The following is a 15,069-nucleotide window of genomic DNA, read 5'->3' as shown; positions in this document are numbered from 1 at the left end:
TCTATGATTGTAAATTGTTTGTCTGCATGTTGACTGTCAAGCTGAAAGAGCGGTAGGTAATTTTTCAATTGCCCTTACTTTTGATCTCTGTCCATTTTGGCCAAGGTGTTTCCATGAATGTTCCTGCTAGCCCAGGATAGAGATTCCATGCTTAGGTTTTGCTCAGAAAATCAGTGAGGTGATGCAGCTTAGTATGAGATAATGTATATGTATGATGCAGGATATTGTCCCTATATATTCCACTTACTCATGGCTGACCTGTCTGTCATCCTTCATGGTGCAGCTCTGTCATTAGGGATCATTTCCTTACTCTGTTTCATATCTTTACATTTATTTTGTATGACAAAGTATTAGTTACAAGGAGGAGCAGAAGACATAATGTCTGAATTGTGCACTGAAAGGTGCTGAACACAGTGCAGGAAAAAGGGAATCTGTAAGTAGGCCAGAAGTGAAAGGGAGAATGATGAGACACAGGATCTGGAGCAAAAGCAAAAGAACCAAGACTGTGGAATAGTTTATAGAATGCAAAAATAGGAATAGAAGTGAAACAAGAATAATGAGAAATTAATAGGAGACGAAGCAAAGAAAGGAGAATTGAAGAATAACAGCAGATAGTAAAGGATTAAAAGATGAGAGAATAAGAAAGGAAACTGGTGTGATGTAAAGGCAAGAGACATATGAGAAAAATCATCCCTAGTGGACTAGATATTCCAAGGTAAGTATAATTTGTAGAACAACACAATGCTTTGACAGTAGGGCTCTGTGGTGGCAAGTCCTTTTGCCTCTGTGGGTGTATGGGGGAGAACTCCCAAAGAGTTGTTCTCTCTGTGCTCAGCCAACCATAAACTGCATGAAAGGGGAACACTTCTCTGATGTTTTGATGTCATCTCTCTTAATGACTGTTCTGCTTCTCCATTGCTCTTTCAAGTGGCCTGAACTTATGCAGCTCTGAAGCCAGTTAGATTGGCAAGTGCTTAGGCTCTCCTAAGTCCACTGTGTTCTGATATTTATACACAGAGCTTGGACCTCCCCACACCTCTGCCTCTAAGAACACCAAAAAATGGTAGGCATTTGTGCTAAAGGAGGATTTATCACCAGAATGAGTAGCACGTGTTTTTGTTTGCTCTGATATATCTCATGGTCATCACTTTTCTTCAAGCTTTGGCTTGCATTAGTTTGTGTCCCTAGATTGTTACTACTGAAGTCAGCAACAGACTTTCTGTTGAATTTAATGATAAATCAATCAGGTTACAAGATCTAATGGATAATGCATCATGGTGTGCTCGCTGCAGCACTTTTCTTCCTTCAAGTCTGTTTTCCTATCTACTGGGAACCCAGTTTCCTTCAGAACTGCTCAGTTTGGCTGCAGTCTACAATTTACTGTTTGGTACTTGTTTCTGGGGTTCATCAAATCAAGAAAATCTGTTTTCTCTGAAATCATAATAGAGACTGTCATTTAAATGACATTGATTAACTCTTTAAACCAGTGGTTATAATGACATCATAATCATGCAGCTCTCTTACAGTTTGCAACTAACAAAAGAGACAAATAGCTGGTAAGTAAAACCTTTTGGAATGTATGTGTTATGGTCTTGATGGCAGAAAAGATTAAAAAATAATCCAAACTTATCTTTCTGTAAAACAGCTTACACTGACTAATACAGGCAGGAATATCTTGCCTCTTTAGCACATGCTTTAGAAAATTATAGCAAAACTGTGTAAGATGTCTTTAAAACAAAATGATGTTCAAAATTGCATGCTAAAAATACCCATCTGGAGACACACTTTGAACTCTTTAATCATCCTAACTGACTTGTTTCACCTGTAAACAGTGTGTTTATACACTGAATTGGGAAAAAATCAATTCAGACACAGATTGTAACAGGAAATCAGGACTTGACAAAGGAACAGACTGAAAGAAAATCATAATGCTTGCAAATAAGTGGCTTGTCAACAGCAAACAGCAGAGTGTACTTCCCTTATGAATGTACAGATGCTGTTATTTCCTTAAAACAGAAGCTGGTTTTGAAACTTTGTATTTGGAATCAGATGGTAATTAAGAAACTTAGGGAAATTGCTGTGATTCTCTGCCCTTCTTTAAAACATTGTTGTGGAAATTCCTAGAAAATGTCTCTGTGAGGTAGATATGGTAGACTCAAGGGGATGGAATGAACTGTGAGATTTTAGAGGTATTTTTTTAATGATGAAAATCAAATTTTAAACTTTTTCATTCTTGAGTCTTCATCTTCTACGTACTAGTTGAAGGCTCTGTCTTTTCTTGTGGGAGTCGTGTATATTCATCCAGTAACCTGTCTTTCTCTGCAGGAAAAGTGGCTGAGTGGCTATGGGCATTTTCATAGGACTCTGTTGAATAAGATTGGTTTTGGTGATCAGAAGGAATCGACAGTGAGCAATGTTACTGATATGCAGTGATCATCTTAAAGCTTACAGCATAGACTATATGACAGTATGATATTTAAACAAACATATTGTACATTTGGGAGATCAGTGAACGATATCCGGGAGGGATTACTTGGCCTCAATTTACTTAGAGGCACAGGTGCTGCTCTTGGTGAATGGCTGTCCTGCTTTGGGAAGCGGGTAACTACTTTTTTTTCTGAAATCCTAACTAGCATACAATACCTTGCTTTTGAGTAACTCTTAACAGAAGCCTTAAAACAGGAATATTGAAATTCTTCAGAATAGCTGAGTTTTCGTAAACAGTGCAATGCTTTCTACCTGAGAAACATTTTGGTAACTGGCAATGAGCTAGATTTTTGTAAGCATGTAACAGTTTTTATACAATGTATTCTATACCTATGCTTAGTGATATAAAGGGATATCATTTTCCTTTGTTATGTTTCATAAAAGGATGGACTAACTGACCTCCTAACAGAAGGGCTTCTGCTTCTCCTATTCTTTGAATATGGTCTACCTGGTCTATCAAGGATCATTATCGAGGCAAACTCTGCAAAACCAATTCTGTCTGTGCAGACTGCAACCCACTCTGTTACTACTTACATTTCTGTCTCTGTCACCTGAATCACAGAATCACAAAGTCTTAATGGCTGGAAGGGACCTCAAAAGATCATCTAGTCCAACCCCCATGCCAGAGCAGGACCACGTAGAGAAGGTCACACAGGAACTTGTCCAGGTGGGTTTTGAATGACCCCAGACAAGAAGACTCCACAACCCATCTGGGCAGCCTGTGCCAGTGCCCTGTCACCCTCTCAGTGAAGAAGTTTTTCCTTGTGTTTCTTTGGAACCTCTTGTGTTCCAGCTTGTACCCATTGCCCCTTGTCCTATCATTGGACATCACTGAGAAGAGCCTGGCTCCATCCTCCTGACACCTCCCCTTTATGTGTTTGTGAATATTAATGAAATCATCCCTCAATCTCGTCCAAGCTAAAGAGCCCCAGCTCCCTCAGCCTTTCATCATAAGGGAGATGCTCCACTCTCTTCATCATCTTTGTGGCCCGGTGTTGAACTCTCTCCAACAGCTTTCTGACCTTCTTGAACTGAGGGGCCCAGAACTGGACACAATATTCCAGATGTGGTCTCATGAGGACAGAGTAGAAGGGGAGGGGAACCTCTCTCAACCTACTGCCCACAGCCCTTCTAATACAGCCCAGGATGCCATTGGCTTTCCTGGCCACAAGGGCACATTGCTGGTTCATGGTCATCTTGCTGTCCACCAAGACCCCCAGGTCCCTTTCCCCTACACTACTATCTAAGAGTTCATTCCCCAACCTGTACTGGCACATGGGGTTATCCATTCCCAGATGCAGGACCCTACACTTGCCCTTGTTGAATTTCATTAGAATTCTCATGCCCAACCCTCCAGCCTGTCCAGATCTCGTTGAATGGCAGCACAGCCTTCTGGTGTGTCAGCCACTCCCCTCAGTTTAGTATCATCAGCAAACTTGCTGACAGTGCCCTCTGTTCCCTCAGCAAGGTCATTAATGAATATATTGAACAGTACTGGTCCCAGCACCAACACCTGAAGAACTCCACTAGATATAGGCCTCCAACTAGACCCTGCCCCATTGATCACAACTCTCTGCCTTCTTCCCTTCAACCAGTTATCAACCCACCTAACTACCTGATCATCCAGCCCACACTTTATCAGTTTTGTTGTGAGGATACTGTGGGAGATGGTGTCAAATGCTTTGTGGAAATCAAGATAAACCACATCCACTGCACTACCACCATCTATCCATCTGGTTGTATCTTCATAAAAGGCTATAAGATTGGTCAAACATAACTTTTCTTTGGTAAAACCATATTGACTACTCCTAATGACCCTTTTGGCCTTTAAATGCCTGGAAACAGCACCTAGGATAAGTTGTTCCATCACCTTTCCAGGGTGAGGCAGACTGGTCTGTAGTTACCCAGCTCTTCCTTCCTAATCTTTTGAAGACTGGAGTGACATTTGCTTTCCTCCAGTCCTCAGGCACCCCTCCTGTTCTCCATGACTTACTGAAGATGATGGAGAGTGGTTTGGCAATGACTTAGCTCCCTCAGCACCCACAGGTGAATTCCATCTGCAGTTATTTTGAATTAAATTTATTTTAGGTAAATAAATTTAATGTTCACAGGTATGTGAACAATACAAATTTCACTCATGTTGATAAATCAGGCAGAAATAAATTCATATAGGCAATAATATTAAAAAAATAAAAGAAAGAAACCCAACCCTTGACTATCTCTGAAAAGTTCTGCAGGATATGTTACGTAGTAAACCAAAGATACATTTTTTTAGTAGTTTTCCTTAAGCTATAAATAAAGGCACTGAGAAAAGGTATTTAAAGCTAAGACTCAGTATAAAATGACCTTCTTCTTTGAACAGATGGTTTGAACTTGTCAGATGTTGTTTCCTGACTGGAACAAGAAGACTTGGGGCTAGTTGCTGTTGTAAATGTTGCTTATACTCTTCAAGATACTGGCCTGTCAACTTCTTTATATTTTTTTTTCACTGCATCTTTTGTAAACATCTTGTTCATGAGAAGATTTAGTCAATACAAAACAAAGAGGAAAAAAAAGACTATTATTATTTATTTATTTATTTCCAGTGTGTTATCAGTAACATAATTCTGACATGATTTTTGACCAATACCCTCAACGATTCTTTTTGTCTGATCACTATGAGTTTGAACTATACCAAAAAAAGGTTTAATTTTCCTGTGTTTCTGACAATCTGAATCTTTTAGCCATGGCATCAGGATGTTCTGCAGAAACTATTTCACCTATTTCTCAGAAAGACAAGGAAGAGAATTGTCAAACCCAGAAAATCCTTTAGGCCTCTAAGTCAGAAAGAGTACTTTTAGAGTCCTTTATGTTTCACCTCTTGATTTTGAAACCGTGAATTCTCTCCTGTTCAACTTCTTCTCTCCATTTCTGAGGACTAGTATTTTTCAGAGGGCAGCCTAGATACTGGAATGCAGAAATTTTATGTGCTTCATCTTGAAATACAAATTGGGAAATACAGAGAAACAGGTAAGGAATTTCCCATTTGAATTCTGTAATTGACTATCAAAGTAATAATAGTAACGACCATGATAATTTTAAAGCATATCTTGCATTTTTTTTCCTTCCTGATATGCGTTGACCAAAGCTGATTCATAAATTCATGATTATGAAGTCATTTCTCAGTTCAGAAAAAAAAGATGTAGGGTAGGTAGTGTTTTGTGCAGTTATGTGACACTAGAGACAGATAAAGCTAACAAATAATAGGATGGTATCTTGTGGAAAAAAATAGTAAAGTGGATCTACAGAAAAAACCTTCATCCATTTCTTCAGATGAAAATATTCTCAGATATGAGGAGGAGATCTCCCTGTGGAAAATAGCCTGGAAACTCAAGAAACCTGAGAAGAAATGTTTCTGGCTTTTTGTTTTTATTGTTCCTATGTTCATCTCTTTCACTCCAGTTTTCAGTGCAAACTCTCTCTTCTTTTAAACGGAAACCATTTACTTTGAGACAACAGAGTTTGAAGGAAGAGGAGTGAGAGAGAGGACAAAGGCTACATTTCTGTTTGGGCTGAGCTCTGTGCAGGGGATGACAGTTGACTGGGTGATACAGGTTTCCTGCTTGCCATTACTTTAACCCTCTCTATTTACTGGTGAGTGAAGTGCAGGACATTTGGTACCAAGCACATGTACAAGAATGCAAGTACCAGTATACAGTGTCTTGGTGTGTATCTTTTGCTGATGTCGCTACCCTATGAGCACAAAATAAGGTCATGCCCCGTGCACTCCATATCCCAACCTGTTAGACATATTTGAGATCATCTTTTCACATACACATTTCTCTATACTTCAGTGTTTCTGAGCATACAGGATAGGTACTCAACTCCCAATTCAGATAATATTGCTCTACATCAAAGCTATAGTTTGACAGGAGTATCAGTTTACGGCACTTTGAGCAATTTGCTCCCAGAACAGTAACTCATGCAGAGACATATACCAAAATGTATTCTGCTGGAAAGACACTACATTTTTCAATGTTTCAATTGCTTACTTCAGGATTTCAGTAACAGATCATTTACAGGGCTTGTGGTACTTCTTTGTGACAATAATAACTGCTTTACAACATACACTTGAAGAGAATGAAGAGCCTAGGCAATATTTTGAGGATCTGAGTGTGTACACGTGATGAATTTAGATTTCATTTCACAAATTATATTATGTATTCATGTCTCGTAACTGTCTTGTTAGAAGCTTGTTTATTCTTACTTACTCTGGAGTCTAATAAGTGTATAAAGGGATTGTTAACAGCCATCATCAACTAAACAATGTCATAGAAAAACAGAAAACTGACCCGGTATAAGCTGTGCTTCTGTGGACATAATAGAAGGCTAAGACATAAGGTGGGAAATTAGAACAAGTTTTGAATAAATATATTGATATAACAGGCATGTTAGATACTAAGAAGGAGAAATGTAATATTGCAATACTCAGTTCCTGAATGGTAAATATAGTTTAAAATCAAGCCAAGTAAAACAAATGTATTCATGAATAAAATAGAATTTTATGGTTTGAAACTCCCAGCATGAATCTCAAACAATCAACTTCAGGATTATACAGTCAGCTAATTCACAGTAATGATGATGACGTGTCAGAAGAAATTAGAAAGGTTGTAATAGCAGGTAATGCAATAATAAGAGAAGATAACAGTGACTTCTATGCAGACATAAAATATATTTTTGGCCAACATTAATGACTACTCTATGAAGCATCTACAAGAAGCCCTAAGTAAGCAAGGAGCTCTTGAATTGGTCCTGAACAGTGTCTACGGTCAGGCTTAAATGTTATTCTTTGAATAGAATCTAGAATCCGTCTGGTTTTAACATCTCTGCAGAAACAATAAAAGCCCCAAAAAGCTGGTATGCAAGTGTTTTGTTTAAAAAGGGGGAACTATAGAAGCTTGAGGAAGCTTATTAAAAAGAAGTGAGAAGGGTAACTAAAACAAACTAGAGACTGTTAAAAAGAACCTATCATATTCTGAAACATGGAAATTCTCTAATTATCTAATTGTTTAATAGTGATTTTATTTGATTTTTGTCTAGTGTTCAGCAAAGTGAATGTAGGGGTATGGGGAAAGAGAAAGTTGGTCTTATGGCTCTTGGATTCTGATTCTGCTGGATTCTGCTGCAAATTGTTTGTTTATTTGATTTTTCAGTCAAATATTTTAAAACATCCATCTTGATATCAATGTTATCCATATCAACAATATAGGCATACTTCAGTGAGCTGTCTAGGGCACCAGAGACAAGACAGCTGATATACCTTGTAGCTATAATTTTAATGGCCTTCCAAAAAAATGTCACAATACAGTTCGGTGGAATCATAGAATCATAGAATGTTAGGGATTGAACATAAGCTTTAGAGATCATCTAGTCCAACCCCTCTTCAGGTCCACCTAGATCAAGTCACACAGGAATATGTCCAAGCAACTCTTAACCTCCAAGGAAGGAGACTCCACAACCCCTCTGGGCAGCCTGTGCCACTGCTCCCTCACCCTCACAATGAAATAGTTTTTTCTTACATTTAAATGGAACTTTTTGTGTTTCAGCTTCATCCCATTACCCCTTGTCCTGTGGCTAGATACAATAGAAAAAAGGAATGCCCGAACCTTCTGATACCCACAATTTAGATATTTGTAAATATTAATAAGATCCCCCCTCAGCCTCCTCTTCTCCAGACTAAACAGCCCCAGTTCCCACAGCCTTTCCTCATATGAAAGATGTTCCAATCCTCTGATCATCTTGGTGGTCCTGAGCTGGACTCTCTCCAAAATAAATACAAACAGGAAGTTTCATCACAGCTCTGTTTAACTAGACAAATATAGAATAAATTTCTGCATCAGTAGGTCAAAAAAAAGGGCATTTCAAGGGGGGGGGGAAAGATGAATTTATTTTTTAAATCATCGTAATAAATTTGGGACATGATCAACTTTTGAGGCTTAAGTATGACTATTTACTTTGATTATCTCCTGATTTGAAGGTAATTATTGAACTTTCGTTGTTACTGGCTCACTGAGGCACCAGATTTTAACAGCTCCAGAGTTTACATAACACAACATGAGAGGAAAGCTTTGTGATTAAAAAATGTACATGAAACTGAAATTCTCTTAAACTTTGGACTTTATTTTGTCATTCTTCTATTGCAATACCTTTGACTGTGTAAGCAGCTGCTCTGAAAAATGGGCTGGGATTTTTGTAGAGTACAATAGGGTAGATAGGTAACATTTACCAGAATGTGATCTTTAAAAAGGATTGAGCAAATCTATGTTTTTTCTCTTTCCTATAATTTGTTGAAAGATGTTACATAGTTTTTTTTCATGCTATTATGTTGACTTATACTGAGCAGCAGTAAAACTTTTAGGCTGTCCTGCAGTAATACAGAACATCAATGTACCATAAATATAATTTTTTTACATTTGTACGAAATACTGGCATAAACATCTTACTCTTTTCAATTACTTTTACATGTAATCTAATATAAACGTAGTAGTTCTTCAAAAGACAAAATTTTACTTGCATGCTAGGAAGAAAAGAAATTGTAAGGTGTGACTAAGATCAGCAGCTACTTCACCATCACTGTTAGAATTCCTTGTTTAATTCCAGAGCAGTTACTGTTACAAAAATTTAAACTTGTTGAAATGAGGAAATGATTATGGAATTACTGAGAGAACCATCAACTGAGAAAGTCATACTGTAGATGTGCTAATAATACTAAGTGCTTTAGTAAAGGCATGATATTGTATGCTATTTCGCCACATCTCCAGAATTCCACTTTAACGATCAGACGTCTGCAGAGAATTTCTGGACCTACATATGGAATTGATTGTATAAAGAGGCAATCCTGAGTTTGGAAATTGATTGCCGGCATATATAAGCCACCTCTTTTGCATGCTAAGAACTATTTGGAAGGGACAGAGAGTATTCAATTGCCAGGGCCTAATAACTTAAATTCTGCTTAAATTACTGTCTTTAATATCTCCAAGAACTCTAGTCACAGATGGAGTTAAGACATGTAACTCTTTAGGATCATGCACTGGCCAGTGACAAAGGCATATTGGTTCCATTTGCTGTCCCCTATCCTGTTTATCTTGGGCTGTTTAAAAAGTTTATCCCCATAAGGTAGCTAAAGGAACTATTACACTGGGAACAATGTCACTGTGGCACTGTACAGCATGAGCTACAGAAGAAAGAACGAGTGAGTGAATGAATGAATGAATGAATGCCTATGAAGCAGTATGATGTAAAATCTGTACTGCTTCTGATGCTTGAGCTAGCTTGGTTAAAGTTACCTGTGGTATCTTTGCAGTAGACTGCAAAGAAGCTATTGGAAAAGAAGAAGAAAAGGCAAAAACACCAGCAGAAAGAGTTGGTGAGAAATGTGAATAAATCCACATAAATTGGTGTCTATGTTTGATGTCCAGATGGCCATATAGCAGTCTTGTATACCTTCATCCTGCACTCCAGATGCAGCACACCTCACTGCAGGAACTAACTACTTCACAGAACTTTGTATCAGTACAGAAGTTTCACAGTGCATACAACTTAGACATCACAGCTTACAGAATCACAACGTGAAAGGAAACATGTACTGCCTGTGACCTCTGCTTAGTGACATCTAGAATCACAGTGACTCATTCCTACTCAGTGAACATTTGTATGTTCTAAAATGATCAATGGAGCATATCATTACATACTTTTTAGTGAGCTGCAACCCCACGATCTTTCAGTATTTTGGGATGACATAATCCAATACGATCCCACTACTTCAGTTCCCTCAGTAGCTTTATCCTAATAAAGGCCCAGTCAACATGGTTTTATGAAAGATAGGTCCTGTTTGATCAATCTGATCTTCTACTACAAGATGACCTACTTAGTGAATGAGGGAAAGGCTGTGGATGTGGTCTTCCTGTACCAGAAGTGTCTTGCGCTTGGGTGACAATCCCAGGCAATGCTACAGGCTTGGAGCAGAGTGGCTGGAAAGCTGCCTGGAGGGAAAGGACCTGGAGATACTAATCAACAGCTGACTGAGTATGAGCCAGCAGTGTGCCTGGGTGGCCAAGAAGGCCAATGGCATCCTGGCTTGTATCAGAAATACTGTGGCCAACAGGGCCAGCAAAGCAATTGTCCCCATGTATGCGGCACTGGTGAGGCTGCACCTTGAATATTGTGTCCAGTTCTGGGCCCCTCACTGCAAGAAAGATATTGAGGTGCTTGATTGTGTTCAGGGATGAGCAATGTAGCTGGTGAAGGATCTGGAGAACAAGTCTTATGAGAAGTGGCTGAGGGAGCTGAGGATGTTTAGCCTAGAGAAGAGGAGCCTGAGGCAAGACATAATCACTGTCTACAACTGCCTGAAAGGAAGTTGCAGGAGGTGGGAGTTGATCTCTCTAGAAATGAAGGATAGGACAAGGGGAAATGGACTCAAATTGTACCAGCAAAGGTTTAGATTGGACATTAGGAAGAACTTTTTAACCAAGAGGGTTATTAAGCATTGGAACAGGCTGCCCAGGGAGGCAGTGGAGTCACCATCCCTAGAGATATTCAAAAGATGCATAGATAAGTTACTGAGGGATGGTGTTTAGTTTAGTGATGGGCTTAATGATCTTAAAGGTCTTTTCCAAATATAATGATTCTGTGATTCTAATTTGTAGCTTTAAAAACCCAAAATAATTAAATGAATGTGAATGTGTAAGGTTGAGTTAACTGAAACAGAGCAAAGCTAAAGCAGAGTGCCCTGTCTGAAGCACTACCTCAGCTTTTACAGAAGGGAAATGGAAAAGAAAGTTTTAAAAACTGTCAACCGAGCAGATCTGTGTCCTGGAAGAAGGCAGTCTGCACATCTAAGGACATTCCTTGGGATTCACTTTGACTCTAAGTTTTCCTCTTGACTCTGCACAAGTGTTCTGCAGAGTTAGACAGGAAATGGTTAAAGGTACTGAGCACATCAGATGTGATTTGTTATAAAAGAAAAAGGAATAGCAGTGTAAATTGGGAAAGAAAGACTGGTCTTCCATTTGTTTTGCACAATATTCTTTGATACTACACAGAGTTCAATGAAACACAGCTATGGCATTGTTCACTGTACTTCCCCTCAGGGGAAGATTTTAATTTGTCTTTTGGGGCAGGGGAGCTTGGAAGATGTTGCGGTGGGGTGGAAATTGGGATTTCTTCAGGGGATTTTCAGACAAGAAGTAGATCACTGTGAATAACAGCAGCAAGTGCCTCATTTCTGAGCATGGGTGTCTCACATTGCTAAACCAAGGCAAATATTTCCAATATCTTTTTTATATGACTGTTACACTTTAGTCAGGGTTATTCTTTACTCACTCTGGAAATGTACCCTTTAAAACCTTTTAACTCTCTGAAAACCTCAAGTTGGATGAAAATCTTAACCTAAACCCAAACTGACAACACAAGAAATCTTTGCCTAGTTAAAAATGGTATCACTGGCTTTACAGCATCCCCTCTATTATTCATGGGAAGTAACAGTTGGGAACAAGAGACGTTACTGGTAGGAGAAAAGTGTACTGATCTTCTGTCTTCAGCCATCCCTGGAGCAGAGTGGTAGAAGAGTTGCTAAGAATCTCATTTTCCCTTTCATTTTTAGCTTTATGAAACAGAAATGCATCTGGCAGAGAATGCCATCTAAAATTTGTGATCAGTAGGGCCAACAGAAAAGCTTTATTATGAACCTGTCCACAGCATGGACAAAAGGTACAACATTGCACAATCTGTGTACCCGGAAATAAGAAGAATAACATTTCATAAGATGGATTGAATCTTATAAGATCTTAACTACCATGGCTGGAAAATGCTGCAGTTCTGCCAGGTCAGTTGAGGCAAGATGCATAGTGTGATTGGAATATGTAGAAAGAAGTTTTATGAGTAATTTCAGTGGATTTCTAAGAGGAATAAAAGGTCTGAAGTACATAGCAATTTGTTTTTCTGTTTTTCTGAATAAAAGTTCAGGAACTTATTTGATTTCTAAAGCATAGGGCAAGTTCTCTCTGACAGCAAATGTGAAAATAACCATAAAGAAAGCAGCATTTCCTAGAGGAGACTCACAACACCTTCTGAGAAAGATGGTTCATCAAAGCATATTTGTTGGAACTCTGACAATTACATCTCCCCTTTACACTGGGGGAATACAGCTATCTATTCCATTATGTTCATGAGCACAAAAGTGAAGTTTTTTGTCCTGTTCTCTTTCACTCACAAATGCTTGTTTTGTTGCAAGTAATCAGGAAAAAAAAAAATCAAGCACTTTGTAACCATGTTCTTATCAGACCCCTAGATATGCACAGATGGCAATGCAAAAAGTCTCATTAGTTAAAATCGGGAGGAAGCATGCAGTTTAGAGCTGTGTGTGAGGCAAGCTATTAGAGTCTGAAGTGATTTCTGAGGAGGAGGAAGCAAATGCCTCTGCCAGCTGCAGAAATCCAAAGAGGAGGGAAATTTGAAGTTCTCTCCCTTCACATTCAACCTCTGCAACTCCTTATCAGTATGAATGAGATGACATTGACTCGGGGACAGATACTGTTTTCACAGACGGAGGAGTAAAACCCTGAGCAATGGCTGCTGCTACACAGTTACTATTAAAAGATGGAGCACAGAGAGCAGCTGAAGGCAAATGGAGGAAATTGTTTGTTGTAAAAAAAACTGCACAGTAAAATGAACAAAAGGCTGAAGGAGAAAGATGAAAGGCAGGGAGAAAAATTGTGTTACGGAGAGATCTTAAAGAAGTATAGAGGAGCACAACTGATATACTACTGAGGGCTCTGCCTCTCATCGTTTAATGATTGTTATCTCTGTATTTTTATTTCAGTGAAGCATCTGATCTCAATCTCTCACTCTTAAACTTTTCCTCTCTTTTCTCACCTTTCCACAGATATTGCTGTCATGGAGTAGATGCTGGCAAAGACAGCTGTGATTGGGAAGAAGTTGTGGAAGCGGCAGTAAGCCTCTCCAAAGTACCACTCACTGTGCAATGCATAGATGAAGTTGATGAGAGTATTGAAAGCAGCCATGGAGGCATCGGAGAAGGCTAGGTTCACCAGGAAGTAATTGGTCACCGTCCTCATGCGCTTGTGAGCCAGGATAATCCAGATGACAATGAGATTTCCAAAAACAGCCACTGCCACCACCCCACCATAAGCCAGAGACCACAGGGCAATGCGCCAAGAGGGTTGCACAAACTGATTGGAGAAGTTGGCTGCTGAGGTTGCTATAGGGAGAGAATTGTTTCCAGCTGGTGCTCCCAGCACCTGTCCCCAGAGATCGCCTGCTCCAGCAAGACTCATGTTCCACCTGCTGCTCATAGTCATGTTCCAGTTGGCTGTGGGATCAGAAGTCATCTTGGGTGTTTCTCTCTTCCAGGAATTATGTCCTTTCCCACCTCCCTCTCCCAATCCTCCAAAATCCACACTAGCTGATAAGAAGAAGAAAGTAAGAAAAAAGGAAATAAGGCAGCGCAGGAGATACTGGGAAGGAATGATCTGTCAGAAAAAGCTTTGGCTGCAGTGTTCGAACTGTTAGAAATGCTGTGCCTGCTGAGTCAGGAGAGCTACCTGTGTGTCGAACAGCATCACATTCCTCCTCTGTACAGCCGCCTCCTGCTTTTTGATTTTGCTGAAGAAGAAGGAGACTGGGAGCCAAGGCACATTTTATAGGCTTGTGAGTTCCCAGCGTCATGAAGGGAGCGGAGCGATAATCTTCGTTGGCTGGTAAGATAACACCTCTTTCTCTCTGTTCCCCTCCTCCCCTTTTATTTCATTCATTGCCAGCAGCAGGCACTTTCAGGAGCTGTGGAGTGCATCATGGGGAAAATGAATTCTGGTCTCGTTTATGTTGAGAGATTTGGTTTATATTGCCTTTCTTTAAGTTTCATTCTTGTGCTTCCTTTTTGAATAGTCTTTTTGCCCTGTCTTTGCAAGGCTAATTGCCTGGCTTAGTTGAACATCCCCGGACCAAGACTGTTTTTTATTAAAGCCATTTCCAGATTAATTTATTTCAGATGAATTCAAATCTGCTTTTTTTGCTGCTGCCTTTTCACTTAGTACGTACTTTCCTTTTAACCATTCTGTCAGCTACAGATTTGCAATAGTATCTTCTTTCAGATAAATAAGTACATCCAGTGGCTCTCTAATTTCACTTTTCAATCTATAATATGTAATTGACACCAAGAAACGGTTATAAAATTTAAATGTGACTATATTTTTCTTACAACAATAACTTTGGTGCCTGTAAAGCTATTTACATGTTAAGCAGACACTGATTTTTGTTGAAACACTAGGCAGCCTTAAACATACATGTCCTTAAATATGGCTAAAATGGTTTTCCTTTTCTTTGAAAATTTTTTAGTTCTTTTTACTTATTTGCATTTATTTCACACTTAGTGCTATTATTATTTTGAGCAAACAGTATTTTTATATGCAGTGATTTCTATACTGATAGAAAAGGATAAATGAGGAAATTTAACATGTGACATTTTCACATCCAAGAAATCAGCTTTCTTTTTAATATGTTAACGACAGCTGGCATTTGGAA

The 15,069-nt window shown here is 39.1% G+C and overlaps 1 protein-coding gene across 1 annotated transcript in view; it reads right to left on the bottom strand.

Annotated features, from left to right (window-relative positions):
• Positions 1–14,185, bottom strand: part of TACR3 (tachykinin receptor 3) — a 36,548-nt gene extending 22,363 nt beyond the window's left edge. The window contains 3 exon segments of the mRNA XM_061993469.1: positions 13,402–13,858; positions 14,091–14,139; positions 14,141–14,185. Of these exon segments, the coding sequence (XP_061849453.1) occupies positions 13,402–13,858; positions 14,091–14,139; positions 14,141–14,185 (551 nt within the window).
• Positions 14,186–15,069: the final 884 nt, after the last annotated feature.

The sequence above is a fragment of the Colius striatus genome, chromosome 3, assembly GCF_028858725.1.
Source record: "Colius striatus isolate bColStr4 chromosome 3, bColStr4.1.hap1, whole genome shotgun sequence".
NCBI lineage: Eukaryota > Metazoa > Chordata > Aves > Coliiformes > Coliidae > Colius > Colius striatus.
This window is presented reverse-complemented; position numbering and strand designations above follow the sequence as displayed.